Below are 24,056 nucleotides of genomic sequence, written 5' to 3'. Positions count from 1 at the left end.
GCGTGTGTGTGTGCGTGTGTGTGTGTGTGTGTGTGTGTGTGTGTGTGTGTGTGTGTGTGTGTGAGAGTGTGTGTGTGTGTGTGTGTGTGTGCGTGCGTGCGTGTGTGTGTAGTTGTCGTCAGCTGATTGCCTATATTGCAGCCATGTTGATTTCTTAACACGTTGAGTGCGAAACCAGGTCTATAGACCTTGTGTACGTCTCGCTTACCGTGCGGCTAAGAAAATTATAGTCTTCCTTGTCGTGCGAAAGGCATAACTTCAATTGGGTCCGGTGTAGGAAAGTGATGAATATATATCTATGATGTATTCTTAAAATAGAATCCAATAATGTACCTACCTTAATACCAGGTTTTTAGACCTGGTACCGCACGGAAGTAATAAAATGTCTTCACAATGCGAAACCAGGTCGAAGCACCTTGTACCCTGCGCACCTGGTACCGCACCCCACGCTAGCTTCGTGCAGCCAGTGTTGCCTCGCATTCGTAAGAAACGCACATGTCGACATGGCGTCAAGAGAAACAAACAAAATCAAAACTGCAAATTGATTATAATTTAATTTGCTACACGATTTATTGCTAATTTAAATAATGTTTTTCGTGACAAACATTTGAAGTTGTAACTAAATGTTATTAAATAATATGTTTTCTTTAAATATAGCTTATTTAAGTATTTATGCACGTATGTCTTATTTGTAAAATATTTAGACTAAATTATTAAAACATCTTTGTTTGTTGCTTTTTTAAATTTTTATTAAAACTTAATTTAAACTATCGATATTTGTATTTCACATCCCTAGAATACCCACCAGACTTCCCTACTTCAGTGCGGCACAGGGTGCATAAGCCTTGTATTTTAAATACAGCTATAATTTTTATACTAAACAAGTTATTCACGAACGCCTTCAGGTGTATGTCAATAAATGCATTATTATTAATATTCAAAGAAAAAAAACACAATATCTATTAACATGAAGCCAAAAATAAAATTAATATATCTTAAATATTACAAGGTCTTTAAGCCTTGTGCCGCCACAATGAAAGTTTTAATACCAGGTTTACTGACCTTGTACCGAAGGAATGGAAAGTATTACAAAGTTACTGCCGCAGCGAAGGTGTTAAATCTTGTATGTACTCGGCACTAGTCAGGTAGTTAGTGACGTCACATAAAAATGTTGCCAGAATGAGTAAGCTGACCAAACATTATCTATCTCTTTTTTCATACGTCACCATGAGTAAGTTAGAAAGAGATAAACAGTGTTTGTCATTAATGTGTCGATTTGATATGTATTTTTGTATACCTACTTACCTCAAAATGTTAGGCGAATTAGGCTACTTCAGGAAAAAAAAATATTAGGCGATTTACGCTACTCGGTCGGAAAAATTAGGCGAATTGAGTTAGCTGATATCTGGCAACCCTGATTGCAGTGTCCTTCGCGCAGCGGATCCGCAACTTAAAATTGGTCGCGTAACGTGCGACTTCCACGTGTTGCGACACTGTATAATTAGTCGTGTGCTAATGATGTTCTAACGATGCGCTACTGGAGGTGCGTACAGTATGCGCACATCCAAAAATCTTTTGAAATGCGATGGTTGGCGTATGAAAACACCATTAAAAATTACTTTTACAACATTACCTTTATTAATTTTAGGAATTTTATGGGATATTCATAAATCTTCTATGAATTTACGTCGAACAGCTTTTTATGGTTGTTGATGATTCTTACTGCACTAAATGCTTAGGCTGGGTTACCCATCTTAACAAACGTCAAAAATCCGTCAAACTCCATACAAAACACAGCGGTTATTGATAAAGTTACGGTCAAAGTTAGGTGGTACTACATAACCTTAGAGTTTTTTTCCAAGTCAACCACTGAGACATGCTGGCATCAATAAATTAATAGAGAAATGTGAAGAAAGAACCCACTCAATATAATTCCGCTGCGGAGACACTTATTATGACACTGATTAGAATTAAATAATACATTGTCTGCGTTTGAATGAGGATCAGTACTGTTGTAGAAAATTCAATAAAAGTAGTATCTACGTTAATCTTTAAGACATAAGAAAGATATATCTTTATGAATTATCCAAATCGGACCATTACTTACGAAGATATTAAGTAATAAACATAGGCCGTTTTTGCCGCTAAAAGTCAACGTACGCAAGGCCGCGTGACGTCATTATATCCGAATCGAGCGCAGCCGGCGTACTAATAGGATGGAAAATATTTTTTTCCGGCTAAACTATCAGTTTTAGAAAAAAACTTTTAATAACATTTATTCTTCAAAATAAAGTAACCTATCGACCAGTAATTTTTAAAAATAAAAATTGTGAAAAATAAGTATTGCTATGTCCAAAAACCACATTTTCATAGGATTCAATGCAATGCGGAGACGCGGTTGGGGTGAGTGTAACTTAATGATTGTTTGTATTGAACATAATAATCATCAAGTCATACCCAGTTTCTGGCATTTCTGGCATGGAGGGGGTTTCATACCCAGCTTCTGGCCGAAGGGGAGTCATATCCAGCTTATGCTTATGGCCTGGGGGTAGGGGCAAGCCTTACCTAGCTTCTGGCCTGGGGGGAGGGGGAGGGGTCAAGTCATACCCAGTTTCGGGCCGGGGGGGGGGGGGGGGGGGGGTAAATCATACCCAACTTCTGGCCGAGGGGGAAGTCATGCCCAGCTTATGACCTGGGGAGAGAGAGGAGAGGGGCGGGGTAGTCATACCCAGCTTCTAGGCTAAGATTAAATAGATTTCCAGCACGGAGCGGCTGTCCTTTCCTGCAGCAGCTGGCCCGCCCATGGGAACGGCGAATAGATAGGTAGGTGCGTAGGTTTAACTCAGAAAAACTAAATAACAGGTAGGTATTAACTTATTAAGTGTACATCGAAATGATTTTCATAGCAATGTCTTATTGTTAGAAGTTATACCTTATTGTTAGAAGTAAATAAATTAATACTTATACATTTTTATATTTTACTTGAAAGAAGATATGACTCTAACAACACTTATGTACACTTTATTTGAATAAATCGCCAAATATACCACCGCGGAGACCCCAATCGCATCTCTGCGTGCCATTGAATCGTATGAGCATATGGATTTTTTGCGTTATTTTTCACAATTTCCATTTTTAAAAATTACCTATCGATAGCTTACTTTATTCTGATGAATAAATGTCATTACAAGTTTTTCTCTAAAACTGATAATTTGGCTAGAAAAAAATATTTTCTATCCACGCAGTACGCCGGCAGCGTTCGGATCGGATATAATGACGTCATCGTCCCCGCGCCGGGCGGTCAGTGAACTTTTTTAGTAATTTGGCCATAACTTCGTCAATTTTTGTCGTAGAACAAAAATTTTTGCACTGTGTATTAAGGATTTCTTAGCCCTATAAATCTGCATTCACAGCTAAAAATCGAAATGATCCTCATTGAGGCAACTCCGTTAACAAAATAAATATTACTGTATCAGTTGCAACTTTTAATTACGCCTCTAAACTATAGATGATCAACATGTGATATGACAGAGATATGAGCGGAAAACATAATGTTTCATAACGTTAAAACTGCACGAGACTGTTGAACATGTGAAGATAGATACTCGTAGATTCTTAAATTCAAGTCTTCGACTTTTTTCTTTGCCTTGTCACAGAAGTCACTAAAGAACAAAAAAGATCTCAAGAGATCTAATAAAATCGGTCAATCTTAATAACATAAAGTAACGCTGAAAACAGGCATAAATTAGAAGGTAATTGTAGGGACACGTCCATTGTATTTCGTAATTCTTTGGACAGCAGGATATTTTTGCTAAAATATGAAAAAACCAACTGATTTGAAATAATAATTTTATTAAGATGTCACATACTTACCAAAATAGATTTTAAAAATATCACTTGTGAAATACATAATAAAAAGAAAAACATTGATTGAAATTAACATTGAGCATGTAAATTGTACTCTTTATTATTTGTTACAGCGTCACGTAATGTGTAAAATATTGCAATTTACGTCATTTGTATTTTAGTTTAAAATAACTTCATAGGTAAAAATTATGGCAAGAGTATTAATGAGGCAACGGTAAAAACTAAGTAAATTATTGGCACATCACATACGAACTAATGAATTATTATAATAATTATAATCAGCGCAAGTCAATTATTAATAATACAGTTTACAATAAAACAATTGACGAATACCTATAATATTTGCTGAAACATGCATTATTAGTACATCTTACGTTTAAAATTAACTTACAATCAGTCTTAAATCTCAAACTTGTGGACCGCTATCTGGAGCGTACAGGTGATCGAACTCGAAAACGAGCGCTCGGTGGTGAAAACGTTTGCTCGGATCGCTGTACGACTCCAGTATCGGTCCCGGCAGAGTAAATACAAATGAGTAGGTCATCTTCATAGGAACGCACGAGCGCGGTTTCTATGTATTCGGCGCACCTCACCGCTAATCACTGCTAAATTTTGTCAGTGTGTGCGTGCGCGCCGCATACGTATATTGGCGCGCTCACATACAAACCGCGCTCGGTGCGTTTCTATAAAGATGACCTACTCATTTGTATTCACTCTGGTCCCGGCGAGGAAGCTTCCGGACCGTCGGCCGCTACTCCACGTCGTAATACTCGTAGCCGGGCGCGGCGCGCAGCTCGCGCTGGATGAAGTCGGCGGCGCGCTCGGCGACCATGACGACGGCGGCGTTGGTGTTGCCGCGCACCACCGCGGGCATGACGCCGGCGTCCGCCACGCGCAGCCCGCGCACGCCGCGCACGCGCAGCGCGCCGTCCAGCACCGCGCCCAGCGCGCTCGTGCCCACCGCGTGCCACGCCGGCGTGGCCAGCTGCCGCGCGTGGCACTTCAACCCCTCCGCACCCCTCAGCTCCTCGCACGCCTCCAGCTTCAGGTCCACCGCGAAGGCTCGCTTGCCGCGGAAGTACGTCGCGTTGGCCAGGCTGCGCGCCAGCGACAGCGCCTTCGGGAAGCCGGCCAGGTCCTCCTCGTCGCTGAACGTGCCCGCGTATATCAGCGGCGCGTCGAAGGGGTTCTTCGAGTTCAGCGTCACCTTGCCCCTGGACTTCGGCTTCAGGAGAACGACGGCGACGGGGATCAGCTCGTAGTTCTGGTTCAGGATGTCGAGCTCCCGGCAGATCCTGTCCTCGTACCCGAGCGAGACCTGGCATCCTTTGTAAAAACCGGCGTTGACCGGCACGCAGGTGGGGTACATGGCGAAATCCGGGACGGTGGGATGAGATTCTCTCTCTAGTGCGATGTAGGCGCCCATCGAGTCGGTGTCGGCCAGCGGGCCGGTGCGACTGTGCAGATACTCGATCGTGTGCATGTACGTGTCTTTCTGCTCCTCGGTGCACGTCCCCTTTTCGCTGGCCAGAAACGCGACGACCATAACGTGATCGTGGAAGTTATGTCCCACGGGCAAATCTTTTATGACGGGAATGCCCATTTCCTCCAGATGCTTCTTGGGACCGATTCCGGACAGGAGGAGCAGCTTCGCAGTGTTGAACGTCCCCGCGGATAAAATGACTTCCTTGTCCGCTTTGAAGATTTTCTTTTCGTTATCTGTGACGACTTCGACACCTACGGCTTTATTTTTATCGTCGATTATCACCTTCGTCACAAGTGAATCCTTGAGAATAGACAGTTTGGTGCTATATCCAGCTTTGTTCAGAAGAGCCGTCGCGGCGCTGTCGCGTTGACCTTTTCTGATGGTGTGCGAAAATCGTCCAGTGCCCATTTTCTGGGGATTAGTCATGTCCTTCACCTTCTCAAAGCCCAATTCAGCGAACGCATCTAAGAATACTTGCGTTGCGAACGTCGAGCGGTTGGTGCCGGTGACTTCTATTTCGCCGTCGATCCCGTGGTAGGCCATGAGCTCAGGATTGTTGACGATCTGTTCGTCGGTCATGTGTTCCGTCTTCTTGAAATATTCCAGTACATTTTTCCAGTTCCACTGCTCGCCCGCCACGGAGGCCCAGTCGTCGTAGTCCTCGGGGTGGCCGCGGCTGTAGACCATGTCGCTGAGGGAGCCGCTGCCGCCCAGCATCTTGCCGCGCGGCTGCTTCTGGCTTCCTCCTTTTAGAGCTTGACTTGACACCTTGTCGTTAACGGTTGTGAAATTCCAATCATATTTGGTCCCTTTTAACACGTCATGATAACCGGGGATCTGAAACATCAAATAAAACATATCAACTTAAATAGGTATTTCATAAAATACACTATCGTCTGTAGGTACTTAATACTTGGTTAGTTTTATTTTAACGACAAAAAGGTAATTCTCCAAGGTTTATCCTCGCTCTATACCAACATGACAAAAATGGTTGAGCCTGTTAGGTGTCAAAAGCACCAGAGTATCTACCCATTCATAATATCATCATCTCCTATTTACAGCTTAATCCCTGAGACCAACTCGTGTCGGTGTCGGACAGGCTGAATCGAAACTCGAGGAACGTGGGTTGGAACCGCGCCGTGCGTGAGCTATTGTGGTGAACCCACTCGTAAAATAAGCATAGTTAACTCACCACGAGGAGTTAACAGGATTATTCTATAATAAAAACTAATAGCTATATACAGGTTGTCCCAAAAAGTAGTGTCAAGCCGAAGCCCAGAGGTAGAGCATCACTAGGGCTATCCGAATCACTCCCATATAATATGTTCCGCGATTTTTGATACTTTTCAAGTTATGATTGTTTTAAATTTCTGTGCTTAGGCACTTTTTTGGTCACTGTGGCGCGAATAGTTAAGGATGCCCGATTTTTTTTTATTATTAGATGTAATGATGGATTCAGAAGTATTTTTTACATCCATAACACGAATGTAAACCAAAAAAGTTACAAATCCTATGCGTTTTAAAAAAAATCATAACTCAAAACTATCAAAAATTGCGGTGATTCCGGTAGCCCTAGTGATGCTCTACCTCTGGGCTTCGGCTTGACACTACTTTTTAGGACACCCTGTATAAATTTCAGGGGAAGCGAGAGAACTTACGATGCTCTCCTGCGGCGGGTCGCCGCCCGCCTCGATCAGCAGCACCGACACGCCGTCCAGGTCGGCCAATCGCGACGACAGCACCGAGCCCGCGGTTCCGGCTCCCACAACTATGTAATCGAAGGTTGTGTCATCTGGAATTACAATAAAACAGTATTAAATTCTAGTTCGACCACAATTTTAGCATTCTCCACGGGTTGATGATCAGTGATGCAAAAGATTGAAATGGCCAACGCCATCTAGGAAATCCGTACGGAATTAATGCATTTGATTTCATTAAAATGAATAACCATCTACTCATTGGCATTATAATTTCCAGACTAACATTATTTTTTAATGAAAACCACTCAGACAAACGTCTGAAATAAGGGGTGGAATGGGGATAAGGAGGAATGAATAGGTTCTTAAATAGATCAATCTACTTAATTTACCTATGTAGTTTTATCGAAATATTCATACGCCGTATTCACAAACATTACTATGAGGTCTCCCAGTGCGCGTGGACGCACAGGGTGACACACGAACCAATCACAGAGCTCCATTCAACGCTGTGCGTTTGATTTGCTGATTCGGGTTCGAATACGGGCGTTAGTTTGAGTCATTTCTTTGAGAAAAAATTATCAGAAAAATACATTTTAGGATGTTAAAAAAGGGTAAAGGGCCTCTGAGAAGTACTATAAGGTACCTTGGAACCGTGACATGGTTAATCTGACCCTGAGTGTAAATATTTAATAGTACGAGTGCTTCAATGTAGGTCACGGGAAAAAAACCTCTATCTCATATGCAGTAGGTACTATGTAAATTTATTAAAATCAGATTTAATTCTATCAAGTTATTGAACCAAAGCGTATGGAATAGCATCATGATAACGTAATACGTAGATAATTAAATAATAGTATATCTGACAGATAATAGTAATCCCTGACAATAGAAGGAGAAGGAAGTTAGTGGTATAAAGTTAATTACCCTAGGTCAGTGACTTGTGAGTATCGATGAATGTAGTCCGCCAATAATTATTTTATTATTGTTTTTAAATGACTACGACCTGGATCACAATGATAATGCTAATGTAGCTACTAGCAGAATGGTTTAGTTTTAATTGTGCAGGTGTTTTAGGTACCCATTGAGAGTACTTTTGATTAATAAAAAGTAGACTATTAACCCCTCCTTTCCCGGATGGCTGTAATATAAGGCCTTATGGCATTATTATCGATAGGTTCAATTATTTAAAAACAAGCAATTACAAACTCAATGTGTCCAAAAGTGCTTCAGACTTCTGACAAGGCTCAGTAAGTAACTCTGGCTTTGAATACAGTGTGCATGGGACCCTAGGTGGTAATTCCTTTCTTAGAAAATATTATTTACAATGCTTTTATTTGCATATAGTACGGTACATACTTTATACAGAATGGCACAGATTATGTTAGCTATGAATTAATCCAACATTAACATCATTAATACATACGAGTATACTTTCCTATTTATTTTTATTTATTTATTTCAAACTGTACATACACAAACTGTGTGTACATAAGGCAGACTTAATGCCTTTCGGCATTTTCCTCCAGTCAACCTTAGGGCCAAACTGAGAATAAAGTAGGCGGTATAACTCATGTCAATATCCCAGCATTAAAAAGTGGATTAATTTGTTTGCCATAAAAGGCCCCCCATGTACTCACTTGTGGGATGCGCCGCCTTGGGCCAGGGCTCCTGCACGAGGCACTGCGCGAGCGCGAAGAACTGCAGCGCCGCCGTCACCGCGCCCGACACCGACCCGCCCGCCGCACACATGGCCGCCTCCGGCTGCCCCAGCATGAATGACCTGCAAGCCCCAGAACATCATCATCATCATCATCATCATTTCAGACATAGGACGTCCACTGCTGAACATAGGCATCCCCCAAAAACTTCCACATCGCACGGTTGGTAGCGGCCTGCATCCAGCGGATCGGCAGGGCAGCGTTCGGGAAGCTATATATCATCTTTTCGCCCAAAATACCTCAACGCCTCAAGACGAAAGTCTTTAATCAGTGTGTGTTACCAGTGATGACATACCTACGGCTCCGAATGGTGGCCTCTCACCATAGGCCTCATAAACAGAACATCAATCACCAACAATATAACATACTGGGTACCTACTACAAATCAAATCCTTTATTTGATTTCAGACGCGCATCCACCTAGCTATCCTATCAATCCCCAAGCGGTCACAACATGATCGCGTAATGTCTTTCGTTTTGTGCTTGAAGGGCTACGGTGAAAACAGGCTACAGTCAGACTTCTAAAATTAGTAAAATTTTAATTATCATACGACTTATGGTATATAGAGGCAGCCGAACCCATTGCGTCATAAAGGGACTGTCAATTCTTTCAACTAAGTATAATTTCGCAGTGTCATTGGTGCCCCCATGAACATGGATTAGCACCGAGGATGGCATATTAGGTACTGGCACTATGTACTTACGTGTCCTGCCGATTTTTCCTACTTCTAATCACATCAATCTATCTAGCCAACTCGAACTAACTGCGATTACTAGTTTCTACACAAGAATTGATAATAAACTGTACATAAGTAGTTCTGGCATGTAGACTTATCTATAAATGCTGTTTGCGACTATGAAAACAGTGTACACATTACAATAAAATAGAAAGAATACATGTCTAGGTGTGGGTGGTTTGATATGCTAAATTACAAGATAACTTACTAATACATGCAAAACACACACTAAGGAAAATTAAAAGAAAAACGTTGAACGTGGTTTTGTGCAGAAATGCGGAAAATGCGACTAGATTAAATGGAATAAAAGAAAGGAACAATAGCGCTAGTAAAAGGCTGACTTTGCAAAACGGATGGGAACTTGAGGACTTTGCCTCTGCGCCAGAGATCGCGGATTCGATCCCTGCATAATACGAACATGAAGGTTTTCATGTCCACTGTCTGGTACATGTATATGGATACAGCTAGTGTAAAATGTGGAGAGATTATGATCTTAGCGAAGTATAAAAATTGCTAAGCCAGTCCTAAAATACTATGGAAATACCAATAGGTAAACAAGCATTCTCCTAAGAAAACGTACTTACATAGTCAACACAATTCGGCGCGAAGGCTAACGAACAATTTTAAGGTTCGTATTACGAAACAGCGCCCAAAGCTTGATTATATCTCTAGCATATAAGTAAGCATTCAAGCCTTTGATTGATTGAATTTCATTATTTCGATCAATCACAGGACAGAGTTAATGCTTATGTTTCATTGAATCGAGTTTAAGTGTCGTTTCGTAATGCGCACCTAAAATAAACACTCATTTTTTCTGCAAAGCCCTTTCGAACAATTGGCTAAAATGTGGGTAGGTTACATGCATACATTTTCATTGTATATTCCTTCTTCTAAACTGCATAATCAAAAACAGATTGCAAGAACAATTGGACAAAAAACAACAAACAATAAAAAAACTCATTTTGAAGAATTAATTCGAAATAATAGTTTCCAAATTAATACGAGTAATTAAACATTGTCATTTGGTATTTGGAATTTAGCTGATGTAATTTATATTCCATTCATTGACTTTTATTTAGTGTTCGATACACTTATCTTTACTTGGTTCCAGTTTATTTTGTTGTAACGAAAACAATAGGTATTCAAATGAACTCATGCATTTTCCACAGTAAACATTTCCTCTAGCAGTTCGTTCCGTTTCAGTCAAAGGAGGTCCACTGCTGAACAAAGGATTTTCACAACAAAAACAAAACATTACATAATTACTATTTTCAACTACCTTCATTTGTTGGGGTGTAGTTATTTTTGGACTTTTTTTAAATAGGTAGGTGTTATTTCGTAATTTGCATAGGTACAAATAAATTATGTAAATTAAGAATCTAACTAGTGCCTATTTATTTGATCGATATTTAGCAGTAAATTTTAAAATTTTAACTTTCATTTCTACCCTCAACTTTTTATGGAAAATTTCCAAGTATGATTTTAAAGTGAACGACTCTTTCAGCAAAAATGCCTCGAACAGTGCTTGAAATGATACCAATATCATTTCAATATTATCGGAACAAATGCTAAAATTCGGTAAATGTTAATATATTGACTGGATGGAAAAACTCATTGATAGGTAGGTAATATAGGTAACTATACCAAAAACCTTTCACAACCAAGTTTCCACCCACAAATATAAAAAAAGAATGACAAAATTTCAGTTCAAAATTCCCATCGATAAAATTATCAAAAATAATTAAGTGCCTTGTGGTCAAAATATTAAACACAAACATATTAATTACTCACATTTTTTTTACGCGGCGATCGCCTTATGTTGAAGATTCTATCTATCTTCTATTTGCAAACTAGCAATTTCTTCTGGTTAAGAAAACGTGCCCCGCACGAAAATGGTCTACAAGACGATGTGGAAGTTTGCTCGCTGTTCAGGAACTGGCAGGTCAACTGCCGATGTACGTGAATTTAAACATTTTGTTTGGCCATCGACAAGATTCTTAATTATACCTCCGTTTGGCAGTGTTATTACTATCTACCCCAAAACTAATTGTTCATTTGAAAAAACAAGACATAGACTAAATGATAATAATGTAATACCTACTTAAACCTATCCACGCCTGTAATGTAAGCATTCCTGGATATGTAAATGCACTAATAAATTGAAATTTTAAAACTGGAAAAAATAGATCAATCTAAAAAGTAGATATTGCAATTTCTGAACTTAAACGAAAGCTTCTAACTTTAAAATTGCATAAAGCTTAACTCAAAATACACAAATGCAGGTAAAAATGTAAAGTTATCATTGCTTGATACCACATGTTACACTTGGTAGCTTGTGCCTTTGATAATTCGATGGCAAATAAACCATAAGGCATAATAATTTTGTATCGGTAAGTTTGAGAAAAGGAAAGATAGCGCCTACGATGAATGTCATAGCAATAATCACACCAATGGCTGAGTTATCCAATATGATGCAGGCGTTTTATCTCATTATGTCATAATGGGCCTCTCAATGTTGATATTGTCAATATCAAGGGCGATAATTGACTACAAACAATTAGTTCAATCATAGAGACCCACATTTGGACGGCAATTGGAGAGAATCACATGGGCTGATGCTATCAATGGTGTACCAAGGCTGTACCTATTTCTAAACACCGCCGTGACCAATCATTTAAAGGCCCTACGGGATCAACTGAATGTATAAACAACAAAATCATGTACATACTACTTATATTCTGTTACTAACGCCGAATGTCTGATCTGAAAGATTATAAAAAGTATCTGCCGAAAAAAGAGGGAGTTGCATAATCTGACGAGTTTTGCAGCGTAAATCATGTCAGATGACTCAGATGCCTGATCGATTTTCCAGTTTTCTTATATTAAATTCGGTTAATAGCCGAATCGGAGCAAGGATTCAATGACCGAAAAGCTAATTGGCAAATCTATTAAATCAAACCCGAGAACGTGCGCACGCGTTCCTAATGCCGGTCAAGTGTACAGTCGTTAGCATATTTCTGAGAATCCTGGGGGTCTATTACGGAAAATCTAGACCATAAACCTAAGATGCGTGTCAATTTATAAAAACTGTACTTATTTAATCACTCTCTAATCCCTTTTATTATTTTAAGTTCCTAAATATTTGTAATTATAATAGTATTGCTAAAGTATACTCACCCTCGCAAAATAAGCAGTTGGTCAGCTGTGTCCGTTGCTCTCGTGGCTGTGTCCACCTGTCACCGCAGCACTGTCACGAGCGCGGCAGCGTGCGCCTGCACTTGAGTGCGCATCAAACAGATCCGGCAGATTAGACAAGCTATCGGTGACTTAAGATCACTGTCGAGAGTTTTATTCGCACTTACTTACACACTAGTACCTACCTACTACTTGTACATAAAATACCGAGGTACTTGACTCAATCACATTGAACATTTTCCCATTAAGTAACTCCCATTATGAAAAATAAATTGACACTTATAGCAAATAACAGAAAACTGTAGTATGCTGCATGCCTGCAGTGTTCTCTTAGTATTTTAGCGACGTGATAAGAGACAATGTTTGAACGTCTCTATTAGAATCTAGCCTGAGAATATAAAAAAAATATATTTTTAAATAGCATCACCCTTATCGCTTTATCGGAACTCGGGAGGCTATCAGCTTATACCAAAAAGGATGGATAATACGAGTTTATTACGCATTATGTAGTTACTTGATAATGTTTTATTAAAAATATATTTAAGTAAAATGTACTTACATTAGGTAACATTAATCTTATCGATTTTGTCAAAATATAAAATTAAAATAACTTTAATCATACGTCTTTCAACTCAACTACACTCGAGCTTTTCTTGTTCTCTGGTTCCTGCTTGGAGAGCTCTTTAGATACAGTCTCCAATCTGTGGGAGGGTTCCTGCAACAATATTTTACGATTGTTCTTTTTCTATTTCAAAATCTCCCGCTAATTATAAAGGAACCAACACACACTTCCCCTAAAATCCACGATTAAAAATTTTGACTTTAAACTACATTTACTTAGAGATACTTGTAATCTACTTAAAACCATTTATTTATTTTTGAAATACTCACACTCAATCTGGGACAAATCCCCAAGTGACCCAGTAAAATTGGCCCCTGAGCTAGACCTGTGTCACAGTTAATAGATGTCACTCTGGACCCCGGCAGGTGTATTTCATAATATCTAGAAAAAAAACATTATTACGAATATGATTAATTTAATTTCATAAAAACAAAACTTTTTAAATTTTGGCACCTACCTTACAATCCAATCATAAGAGTTCTCAACTGGAACATAGTAATCTGGTTTATTCAACAACAAGTATTTTTGAATATCTTTGAATTCAGTGTCAGTGTCAGAGCTCATATTTACAGGATACAGATTTACAAAGCAGCTAGCGCTTTCCTGGGGGTGCTGCGAGTGAGGCAAGTTGCGCCCGATCAAGACAATTCTGTGCTCCTGATCATGAGCATCTGTCATGAAAAACTTTATATTCAAAAACTGTTCCTCGAATCCACGCAAATGTTTGGTCACCACACAAACAATCAAATACTCCTCACAAAAAAAGTCACAATGGAATATTCTTATTAATCTGTGTTTTGGTGACACCGAATCCGAAGGATTAACCTTTAGACATGAGCCACCAATAAAACTATCATCAAAATAAACTTCCAGGCATTCTAATTCCTCCGCAATGTATGCAAGCCCATAACGAGTTCTCTCAGAAGTGTCTTTTAATTTTATGTTGATCGAAACCTGAACCATAGATCTTCCCTTAATGACCCTTGACTCGATTTCATCATTATCTTCTTCTAACTCTTCATTTTCCACGTCTTGATCTCGTTCTTCATGTTGATCCTGTTGATCAATGACATTGTTTTCCTGTGCTTGTTCGGCATTACTTGCTGAAGCTGGCTTCAAATCTAATGTTACTTGACGTTCGTCTTTAATAATTATGGGTTTATTGGAATCAAGCACATTTTCAATGTCTTGCTCTTGGTGAGTCTCAAGTTTCATTTGTTCATCGACAGGTTTGGGTTCTAGAGCGGGTTCTTCTTCTAGTTCATCTTCTCTTTTGGAAGTTTTTATTCGGAACATATGTTTAAAAGCATTTTTGATCTTTCTCTTAACACTCTTTGAATTGCTTTCGTTTACATGTCTATCTACAATTTCATTCTCATTACCTTCCTCTGTGAGTGCGGTTATACTGTCTGATTTTGGTATAACTCCACTTTTTTGTATATCTTCTTCTAAGCTTTTAACGGCTTGTAATTCAACATGCGGTTCTTGAGAGTTCTCGTCCGCTTTATATCTAATTATACTTTTGGAATTTCTATGAATACCATAGCGTGAGGCATGTATAATACGATCTATTGTCGATAAAAGATATCCGTGCGGGCCATGTGAAGAATTCGGTTGGTACTGCATATGTCGTAAATTGTACCACGGTACAGGACATAGTACCTAAAAAAATATTCATAAGTTTTACGGATGCATAATTTACCAACTCTTAGTGGTATACTTTTAAGGAAGGCGTACGTTGTTGTCATACTTACCTCTCCATAAAGTCGTCTTTTCTTCCCTTGCCCTCTACAAAACGAAGTTTTGAATGGCAAAGTACACGGTAGTCTAGTGTTTAAATAATCCCATATACTATCCCACAGGGCACGGTCTCTGAGCAAGAAGTGTTCGTACATATCCAAATCGTCAGACATGGCTACCGTGTTAACATCACTTTTGTCAGTGGACATTGCCTCGTGAGTCCACGCTGGTGCAAATATTGCTAATGAGCACCCATTTTCATGAGCAATGTCAACTGCCTAAAATAAATAATTATAGTAGAATAAGTAGGTAAGTACATACATAGGTAATGAATATTGAAAAATATCGTTTTTAACAATAACCTCTTGTATGTTAAATTGTCCACCTCCGTAGAAATTTCGGCCCCATACATCAATACCGATGAATAAGTCTTTGATACGATCACCCGCCTCTTTGGCACTAGACCGCACATCCGCCTCGGTCCACGAATAATTTGTAAAGAAACCGTCGCACACATCGAAAAACGCTCTGCAATGTGTTATAAATTATTATGTAGGTACATACCTAATGATTAGGAGCACCAAAAATATTATAATAAATAAAGAAAATTTTACCTGTTCTTGTGATTGAGTGCATTTTGCCAGTTAAGGTGACCTTCGATAGTAACGCTATCATACCAAATCAGCACTGGGTCTGTTAATTCTTGATGTAAAATTGTATGCAGGTGCTTCACAAACTCCAGCAGGATGTCGGGCTTCGCTATCTGAAATGATAATTTTCAAGTTACGTATTTTTTTTAAACAATGCAAGAATTTAGTGAAATTTTTATTTCAAACTAGCGGCCGCCCGCGACATCTTAAGCGTGGACCCCGTTTTATCCCCTTAGAGGTGCAGTTCGAGTTTTTTTAGGGGTTTTCCGGAAATTATTCGAACTACCGTAAAAACCATTGTCGGACTTCAAAGAACATTAAAAAAAAGAATTGGTAAAATTGGTCCAGGCGTTGTTGATTTAAGTGCTTACCAACACATTTTGCGATTCTTTTTTATGTTATAGATAATTACTTACTAAAGTTAGGTATTATGAATGCTTTCGATATTTTAACAATGGTAACCTATCAGTTACAAACCTTGTTTTCGACATTTAGCAGCCAACCATCAAATTTAAGTGTTTTAGCAATAGCTACTAATGTACTTGCGAAGTTTTTATACTCTGATTCAGAAGCAAGTACTTGATCCCAGAATTCTATACCATCAGACCATTCAGTAATAAGTGTGCCTGTAAAAATAATTACAATTAACTGATTATAATTAACTCCTTCACATTCAAATTGCACTCAAGGTAGAAATCCACTTTGCCAGTGCAAAATTTGATCATCACCGCGCCTCCGAGCGCCTTACAGGTCATGGGCGATAAATTGGAAAGGACCAGCATTATTGAGGTGAAAAGACGCTAAGATAGATGGTTTTCAATATATCTTAAAACTTCTGTCTGTTTTTTTTTTTAAGACCTTTAACTTGTATAATAATTTTATTAAATTATCATTTTACTGAAATTTATTATGTGAACGTCTTTATTCTGTGTGTGCGTACTGCGTACGTGTGAACGAAAGGCACGATCATTAAATCTGAATTAAAATGTTTATAAACATCGTTAATAAGAGTGAAAACCCAGTGGAAATATACCTACAAAAACATACCTACCAATCACTTTGACGCCGTGCGCGTGACCCACATTGATCCATCCCAAGGGAGGAATTGTGACCAAGTGATGACTGAAGTAACAAAATATATCTATGCCGGCCCAGTTGTAAAATGTATACGCATCATAACGACCCGTGCCATCGATGATGCTAAAAAATACACAAAATCAAAATAAAAACAAATCTCTTGCCAATAAAAAGTAAAACGCTTCTTAAAACTTAATTTTTATAGGTACTACAATAGTTATCAACGCGCACGTAATTTTTTCGGATTATCGGATCGTGTGCAAGCTTCCTAATAACATGGAATGTAGTAAGTACCAACGTTAAGCCAACATAAATACTTTTTTATTGTTGTGAAAAAGTAAAATGTATTTTAATACATTACATTATTAATATTAAAATTTATTTAGGTTTATATTATACCTATCATCATGATATCCGTTTGCCATGTCGTGGCAAACAAGTGTTTTTGGCAAACTTGACTCGTCGTGCCTTTCGACTTCTTCCGCGTCCGGATCAAAATGACAGAATGTTTCCGGTCCATCCTGGAATACTCTACTCACGTCCTTCCGTACATCACTCTTGATATCCACATTCCTTATCAACCGCTTGCTGTGCGGTTGTATCTCTTTACACAAAGTTCGCCAAGGAGGAGGATTTTCCAAGAACATCGAAATTTCACTGTACGTATCTAATGGTTTGCAGGTTAGTTCATCTTCTTTCCAAATATAACTCATTGTTCCAATGTAAAATATTCAGTAGCTAAGTTCGATGCACTAATAACGCATGCACATTTACAAATAAATTTATTAAACAGTCAATTAACACAATTATTCATATTTTAATCTAAGAAATCGTTTGTTTACTTCCCGCAATCAGCTGTCCAACATCTGTCAGGCAGGATTTTGACTTCTGTCAAAGAAATACGACACAGCGCGTAATTTAAACTTGGGACGTGCTTGGGACACACTGAGCACTGGAGCACAAACTGGAGCGTGAGGGAAGCCGAAGAACATCAAACATGATCAAACACAAACTGAACAAGTTATTGTGCAGCACTGCGCTTTTAATCAATTAAATTGTGTTGCAATAATTTTAAGTAGGGCACATGTCAAGGGCTGCATCTTGCATCCGTTCAGCAGCTAAAATATTATTGGAATAATACGAGTTTCAGTTTCAGTAAATAATTATTATTAGAACAATACAAGTTTCAGAACAATGGTGATAATTTAACATAATTTTCAACCGCCCCATGCTCAAAATAATAAGAATAATCAATAGAATTAAACAGCTACTCACTGTGGGACTTCTTTGTCCTACTTTACAATAGATAAGTTTGCTCGGTCAATTTGTTGATAAGAGCATCATCATTTCCTCTCTGAGGTCTGATAATTTCATGCAACTTTTATCGTGATGATGGTGATTCCTAGAATTTATTATAATAAATTAGTACACGATTTAGTACTTGACCAAAAATTGTTTGTTTATTTTGTGGTTTATTTGCTCGACGCTTGATGATGATGATCAACCAACAGTGATCAACCCTATTATGTGCTCTGTGGATCAACGCTTGTCCATGCTTGTCCTACTGCCCTATTAGGATGTAGGGTAGTAGGTCTTGCAAACAAAGTAGTGTGTCCTATTACCCTGTGCTGTGATGATGAAAAATGGAGAACGTAGATAGATCATAGAGATGGCATCAAAACTAAAATGCCAATGACTTGACAGTGGAACTTCTTGGCGGGAATATGAACCGTCATGTTAGCAGTTTTGTTTTTATTTTCTAAAATTCGTGTGTAATAATGGTGGATTATGAACTATTAATTAGTGTTCGTGAACGTGCATGAGTGTGGGCAAATGAAACAAAACAGTGTAGCGTGATTTTTCGGATTCTCTCAAGTAGTCCATTATGAAGTCTCAGTAAAGCACCATAACTTTACTGAGACTCACAGGGTGGGAAGGGGGGTATCATCTATCATCCTTGTGATCATCCTTCATTAATCATTTAATTAACCCAAGTCCCATCCCACTTGGTCCCATTTTGTAACTCGTCTCACTTGAAACTTGAAAATGGCACAAATCATGTCGGCCGCGACGTGTATTGCCAACATCAAAAAATAAGACTTTTACAGTGACATTTGGTTGGTGATCTCCCTTCAACACGTATAAATCTTTCGCCTTCCCAGGAGTCTGACAGTGACAGTTCAACTTTAGTGCTTTAGTGTCAGAGGAGATTCTTGGAAAACACTTTTCTTTTACATTTTAACATCATAATTACATACAATTTAATTAATTATTCTCATTTATGGTGATTATAACGGCTTTAGCGTGTTAGGTAGGTAATGCTTTCTTTCACAATAAACGTGATAAAACTATGAATGTGCCATTTTAAGGTTAGTCGTAGATAATCTTCAGTTTCAAGAGTTAATGTAGTTTTTAAACAGCTCAATTGTTTGAATGCTTGCAATTAATTAGCAAAACAAATTTAAACAGAACGGGTTTATTAAATCCCACTATTGACTCGAAAAACGGTAACTGTGGAACCATAGTTTCTAAAGTTCCAAGTACTTCCAAGACAAAATGTAAATAAATAAACTTAATGAATTGGCGTTTTCTATTTCGTACCACTCTATATATTTCTTAATATACAACTCATGTCATATAATGTAATTAAATTACTGTTGACTGCTTTATGTAATATTTGTTTATTATTTACTTTCCAGATTTACTGAGGAATGTTAAAAAAAGGTTTATGCTCACTTTGATTTGACATCCACACAAATGCCTAAATGGTTGTTGAAGAGACTGTTAAAAGTAAGAATAAGTACTTGTGTTTCTATCATATTATGTCTAATAGGAATCATATGCTTGCTGTCTTACAAAGGAGAATACAACTACAAGCATATTCCAAGAGACGCCATACAACATGAATTGTATAAAGAAATATCACCGAACCTAGAGTTGAAGAAAACAAAACCGGACTGCACCTACGATGAGATACTTTCCAGCAAAGAATCAATACAAAACTGGCAGTTACCAACAAAGTTTGATGACTTTTCTGCAGCAGGTATTTCAAACGGAAGTTTCACCCCGGAGCACTGCAACCCTCTGTTCAGCGTGGCCATACTGGTCACATATCGAAATCGACAAAGTCAATTGGACATATTCTTGCCGTACATGCACAACTTCCTGAGGAAGCAAAACATTCACTACAAGTAAGTATTTTATTACGGATTAGCATGCTGAAGTGGCAATGGGCAGGGCACATAGTACGCAGAACTGACGGCCGATGGGGCAGAAAGGTTCTGGAATGGAGGCCGCGTACCGGAAAACGCGGCGTGGGACGTCCACCTACAAGGTGGACCGACGACATTGTAAAGGTAGCAGGGAAGCGCTGGACGCAGGCCGCTACCAAACCAATCGATCAACATGGAAAGCATTGGGGGAGGCCTATGTTCAGCAGTGGACATCCTATGGTTGAAATGATGTAGTATTTTATGACCTCAAAAATGTATTTATTTTCTACTCATCTTACAAATATTTTTGTGTCAACTATTTCAGAATTTTCCTCATCGAGCAGCAAGACAACAAGAACTTCAACAAAGGGCTGCTGTACAACATCGGCGCGCGCGTGGCCATGAGCGAGAAGTTCCCGTGCCTGGTGCTCCACGACGTGGACACGCTGCCGCTGGACGCCGCCAACCTCTACGCCTGCCTGCGCCAGCCGCGCCACCTCAGGTACGGCCTAAAAACACATAACATAACAAAAAACTAAAAACACAAAACACTTAGAACACACACAAACACCTACACAGCCACAGAAAACTAACATGCGCCTCAAACAACTCACTACCTGCCAACCTAACCGACCAGTTTCAGGGGCAGTCTGAAAATCAGCACTGAGCTTATAGCTCAGCATTATGCTGAGACTGGCACCTGTTGCTTCTGCTACACCTAAACTGTAACTTTTTAAACCCCAATTTGTTGTTTTTATTTTTCTTTTGTTATACTTATAATTATGTGTACCTACCGATCTACATGTAATTTTGTTATTTATAGTAGTAGTAGCAATAAAGATATTTCATTTTCATTTTAAAAGATAACGAGACATGTAAAATGCCCCTTAAGGGTTACCCCTTTTTTATTTTTAAAGTGTTAAAATACTGATTTAAATTGTATAACAAACTGTTGTAGAGGTGCCCATTCATAAATTTAAAACACACATTAAAAGCAAGTGACACACCTTAATGAAAAAGAGCTACTATAAAGTTGATGGTTAGAAAATAAATATGTTTCGAATGTTTAACTGCCTAGCTCGCATCAATACTTATAACTATGTATATTTTAAAGACTGTAATCCCTTAAAAAGGAGGCTGTCAATAGTGACTGAGTTTCTTGCGCTGCTTCTCAGCACTGGCCCATTTAATGTCCCGAATTTCCCATTTGCAAATGTAAATAAGTTTAGAGCTTAGTATAATAAAATATTTTTGATTGATTCAGCGCCAGCATCGACAAGTTCCGCTTCGTGCTGCCATACTCGTGGCTGGTGGGCGGCGTGCTGGCCGTGCGTGCGGACCACTATGCGCAGGTCAACGGCTTCTCCAACCGCTATGAGAAGTGGGGCGGCGAGGACGACGACTTCAGCATGCGGATCGAGAACAACGGCCTTCAAATATATCGGTCAGTTTTAAAAGATGTTAGAAATGGTATCTAGGAAATTGATGAATTCGATGAGTTTTTTTTATCTTTCGAACTAAGAACTTTATGTATAATATCTTTAAAGTTACTTTATTTATTTCTAACAAAAAACTTTTGTAATCAAATAAATAGACTTTGTTTGACCAATATTTGGCACATAAGTGCGTGCAACGTCAAAATAAATAAATCATTAATTAAAGTAGTAGTAAGTACAAGCCTCGTACTATCAGTAACAGTGTTAACTACCCATTGCCGGTCATGTCGTCTCATTTTATCGCAAAGAATCAACATTTGATAAGAGACAACATTAAAACGGTAATGGATAGTTAAGCCTTGATCACACGTACCGAGTAATCGGGCGAGACAGTGCCCGTTTACTCGGTACGTGTGATCAAGACTTTGATTAAACACTGTGGCCGATAGTATGTTCGTTATGTCTATAAATATTGTCGATAATAGCAAATATCAGTTAAAAAGAAACAACTATAGTCTGGTCCGTGAGCACGTAGAATTTTGACCAATGACCCCAATCTACCCATCCTTATCGCTCGCGCGTAATTATGTTGCTATCGCGCTCGCACACTCACTGCGGGCGCCCGTCGCACAGTCGTGACAGCAATATAATTACGCGCGAGCGATAAGGATGGGTAGCTAGGGGTCATTGGACAAAATTCTACGTGCTCACGGACCGGGCTTTGCATGCAGTTTAAACTCGGGCGACCAGAGTGCTCGATAGAGTTTCTAATGAAACGTTTCCAGGCTGCCAGTGGAGATGTCGCGGTACACGATGCTGATGCACCCGCCGGCGGCCAAGAACGAGCAGCGCGGCCGCCTGCTGTCAGAGAGCGCGCGGCGCGGCGCGGCCGACGGGCTCAGCTCGGCGCGCTACGACAGCCTGCGCGTGACCCGCGCGCGCCTCGTCACGCAGCTCGCCGTGCGCTTATGATTCACGATGCTCTTCGCGTAGGTACACACTTATGCCTTGATCACACGTACCGAGTAAACGGGCGAGACAGCGCTCTCGGCCGAGTACTCGGTGCGTATGAACAATACGCCGAGCGCTCGAGTATGTGACTCGCTCACTCAACTGTCTCGACCGAGTAAACATTTTACTGTGATGTAAGCGACTGCTGTTCACACGTGTTTTGAAATTAGCACAGTCAGTTCAGTTCTATTGAGACTTTTCTTTTTCTCTAATCTGTGGACGTGACGTCAATCATTTGGCCGAGTGGCGAGTGGAGAGACAGTGCACGTTCAGACCTGCCGAGCGAGCGAGCGAGACAGTGCGGGGCAACGGGAGCGTGGATACTCGGCCTAGTAAGTTGAACGAGAGTCGAGCTACTGTCTCGTCGCTTTGCTCGGCCGAGCACTCGGCCGATCACTCGGCGCTATGTTCATACGTCTACTACTACAAGAGCACTGTCTCGCCCGTTTACTCAGTACGTGTGATCAAACGGCTGAGACAGTAAAATGTTTACTCGGTCGAGACAGTTGGGTGAGCGAGTCACATACTCGAGCGCTCAGCCGAGCACTCGGCGTAATGTTCATACACACCGAGTACTCGGCCGAGAGCACTGTCTCTCCCGTTTGCTCGATACGTGTGATCAAGGCATTAGGCTCGGTTCCCACTACGCTGGACTGGCAAATCTGCCGGGAACCGAACGCAGGACAGTGTTCACGTTACGCCGAATCCCACAAGAAAATTGGACAGTCAAGTCGGTCTACTTTCATCAAAATATGCGAGCCGAATGGCGCGAATGGAGCACGTTCGGAGGACCGATACCGGACAAACTCGTTCACACTGCTTCGGTCCGGTTCTGCTGGAACTTCGCAGTGACAAAACGGATAATGTGAATAGCTTCATATAAAATGTACAGCGTTGTGGGAACCGGGACTTAGCGGTGTGTTCCGTTGTAGCCCTGCGAGAGCCGACCGGTGCTCTCACTGGTGGGTGCACTGAGCAGTGCTGTAACGGAACACTCCATTTATAACGAGTTCTACTGTCGAATCGTAGCGTTATAAGTGAGTGTTAGTTCGAATTGACTTTAGCGCGCATTATTAGCTGTCAAAGCCATAAATGGCACACTGCAGTATTTCTGCTTAGAGCAGCTTGGACTACGAATTTTAGCTAATATGTCAGTGACAGATATAATTTTACCTTAAGAATATGAAATTGTATGGCTGCAACACGTAGATATTAGGTGTGCGGTCACCTGACGCAGACCGGTCAAACCGCCGTGATCAAAGTTGTTAACCCTATTTCTATTGGTAAAAGTGACAAAAATGTATGATCGAATGATGTACTTACTATATCGTAATCAAAATCCTCCAGAAAAACCTGTATGCCTTACAAATGAGTAAGTATTGAATTTAAACAATGAAATAATCATTATATTGTTGATATGCCTTTATCTATCATACATATTATTATCTATTATATTTATACACACACGTAATAAAAAACTAGGAAGTCAATTCCGTTTATGGCTAGGAAAATGGAAATTGAGCGTCAGAGGCTTATTATGGACTAAATAGTAATGTAATTGTACGGGCGGGAGGCAGTGGTTGTAAGGCACCGCTCCCGTGCCCG

At 39.8% G+C, this 24,056-nt stretch overlaps 3 protein-coding genes across 6 annotated transcripts; 1 reads left to right on the top strand and 2 right to left on the bottom strand.

Moving 5' to 3' along the window:
- Positions 1-3,832: 3,832 nt before the first annotated feature.
- On the bottom strand, positions 3,833-12,787 carry LOC135074337 (ecdysone oxidase-like). 2 transcript variants are annotated; one of them, XM_063968595.1, is made up of 4 exons: positions 12,686-12,787; positions 8,691-8,833; positions 7,012-7,145; positions 3,833-6,190 (listed from the first exon to the last, which is right to left on the bottom strand). In XM_063968595.1, exons 2-4 carry the CDS (start codon positions 8,824-8,826, stop codon positions 4,619-4,621), a joined length of 1,842 nt encoding a protein of 613 aa, XP_063824665.1. In that variant the 5' UTR covers positions 8,827-8,833; positions 12,686-12,787; the 3' UTR covers positions 3,833-4,618. The 2 variants fall into 2 exon arrangements, with proteins under 2 accessions (XP_063824665.1, XP_063824664.1); XM_063968594.1 differs by lacking the exon at positions 12,686-12,787 and adding an exon at positions 11,300-12,634.
- A 418-nt stretch (positions 12,788-13,205) lies between these two features.
- LOC135074336 (uncharacterized) lies at positions 13,206-18,135 on the bottom strand. The gene is made up of 9 exons (XM_063968592.1): positions 17,192-18,135; positions 16,767-16,915; positions 16,193-16,341; positions 15,680-15,828; positions 15,428-15,593; positions 15,080-15,343; positions 13,783-14,987; positions 13,595-13,706; positions 13,206-13,418 (listed from the first exon to the last, which is right to left on the bottom strand). The coding sequence occupies exons 1-9, from the start codon at positions 17,503-17,505 to the stop codon at positions 13,320-13,322; spliced, it is 2,607 nt and encodes an 868-aa protein (XP_063824662.1). The 5' UTR covers positions 17,506-18,135; the 3' UTR covers positions 13,206-13,319.
- On the top strand, positions 17,390-23,579 carry LOC135074338 (beta-1,4-N-acetylgalactosaminyltransferase bre-4-like). Of its 3 annotated transcripts, none has more exons than XM_063968598.1 (5): positions 17,390-17,451; positions 19,492-19,983; positions 20,330-20,506; positions 21,269-21,448; positions 22,226-23,579. In XM_063968598.1, the coding sequence occupies exons 2-5, from the start codon at positions 19,550-19,552 to the stop codon at positions 22,410-22,412; spliced, it is 978 nt and encodes a 325-aa protein (XP_063824668.1). In that variant the 5' UTR covers positions 17,390-17,451; positions 19,492-19,549; the 3' UTR covers positions 22,413-23,579. The 3 variants fall into 3 exon arrangements, with proteins under 3 accessions (XP_063824668.1, XP_063824666.1, XP_063824667.1); XM_063968596.1 differs by lacking the exon at positions 17,390-17,451 and adding an exon at positions 18,983-19,103; XM_063968597.1 differs by lacking the exon at positions 17,390-17,451 and adding an exon at positions 18,983-19,161.
- Positions 23,580-24,056: the final 477 nt, after the last annotated feature.

Source organism: Ostrinia nubilalis, chromosome 9 (assembly GCF_963855985.1).
Source record: "Ostrinia nubilalis chromosome 9, ilOstNubi1.1, whole genome shotgun sequence".
In the NCBI taxonomy this organism is placed as follows: domain Eukaryota; kingdom Metazoa; phylum Arthropoda; class Insecta; order Lepidoptera; family Crambidae; genus Ostrinia; species Ostrinia nubilalis.
Note: the sequence above shows the minus strand (reverse complement) of the source record. Positions and strands in the feature narration are given on the sequence as shown.

Coding starts and splice junctions, on each gene's coding strand:
- LOC135074336 (XM_063968592.1), bottom strand. CDS start 17,505: ATGAGTTATATTTGGAAAGAAGATGAACTAACCTGCAAACCATTAGAT. Junction 16,916..17,191: donor AACGGATATCATGATGATAG/GTATAATATAAA, acceptor TGTATTTTTTAG/CATCATCGATGGCACGGGTC. Junction 15,344..15,427: donor GACAATTTAACATACAAGAG/GTTATTGTTAAA, acceptor TATTTATTTTAG/GCAGTTGACATTGCTCATGA.
- LOC135074337 (XM_063968594.1), bottom strand. Junction 7,146..8,690: donor CAAGGCGGCGCATCCCACAA/GTGAGTACATGG, acceptor TTGTAATTCCAG/ATGACACAACCTTCGATTAC. Junction 6,191..7,011: donor ACCCGCCGCAGGAGAGCATC/GTAAGTTCTCTC, acceptor TTGATGTTTCAG/ATCCCCGGTTATCATGACGT.
- LOC135074338 (XM_063968598.1), top strand. CDS start 19,550: ATGCCTAAATGGTTGTTGAAGAGACTGTTAAAAGTAAGAATAAGTACT. Junction 20,507..21,268: donor CGCCAGCCGCGCCACCTCAG/GTACGGCCTAAA, acceptor TGATTGATTCAG/CGCCAGCATCGACAAGTTCC. Junction 21,449..22,225: donor AACGGCCTTCAAATATATCG/GTCAGTTTTAAA, acceptor AAACGTTTCCAG/GCTGCCAGTGGAGATGTCGC.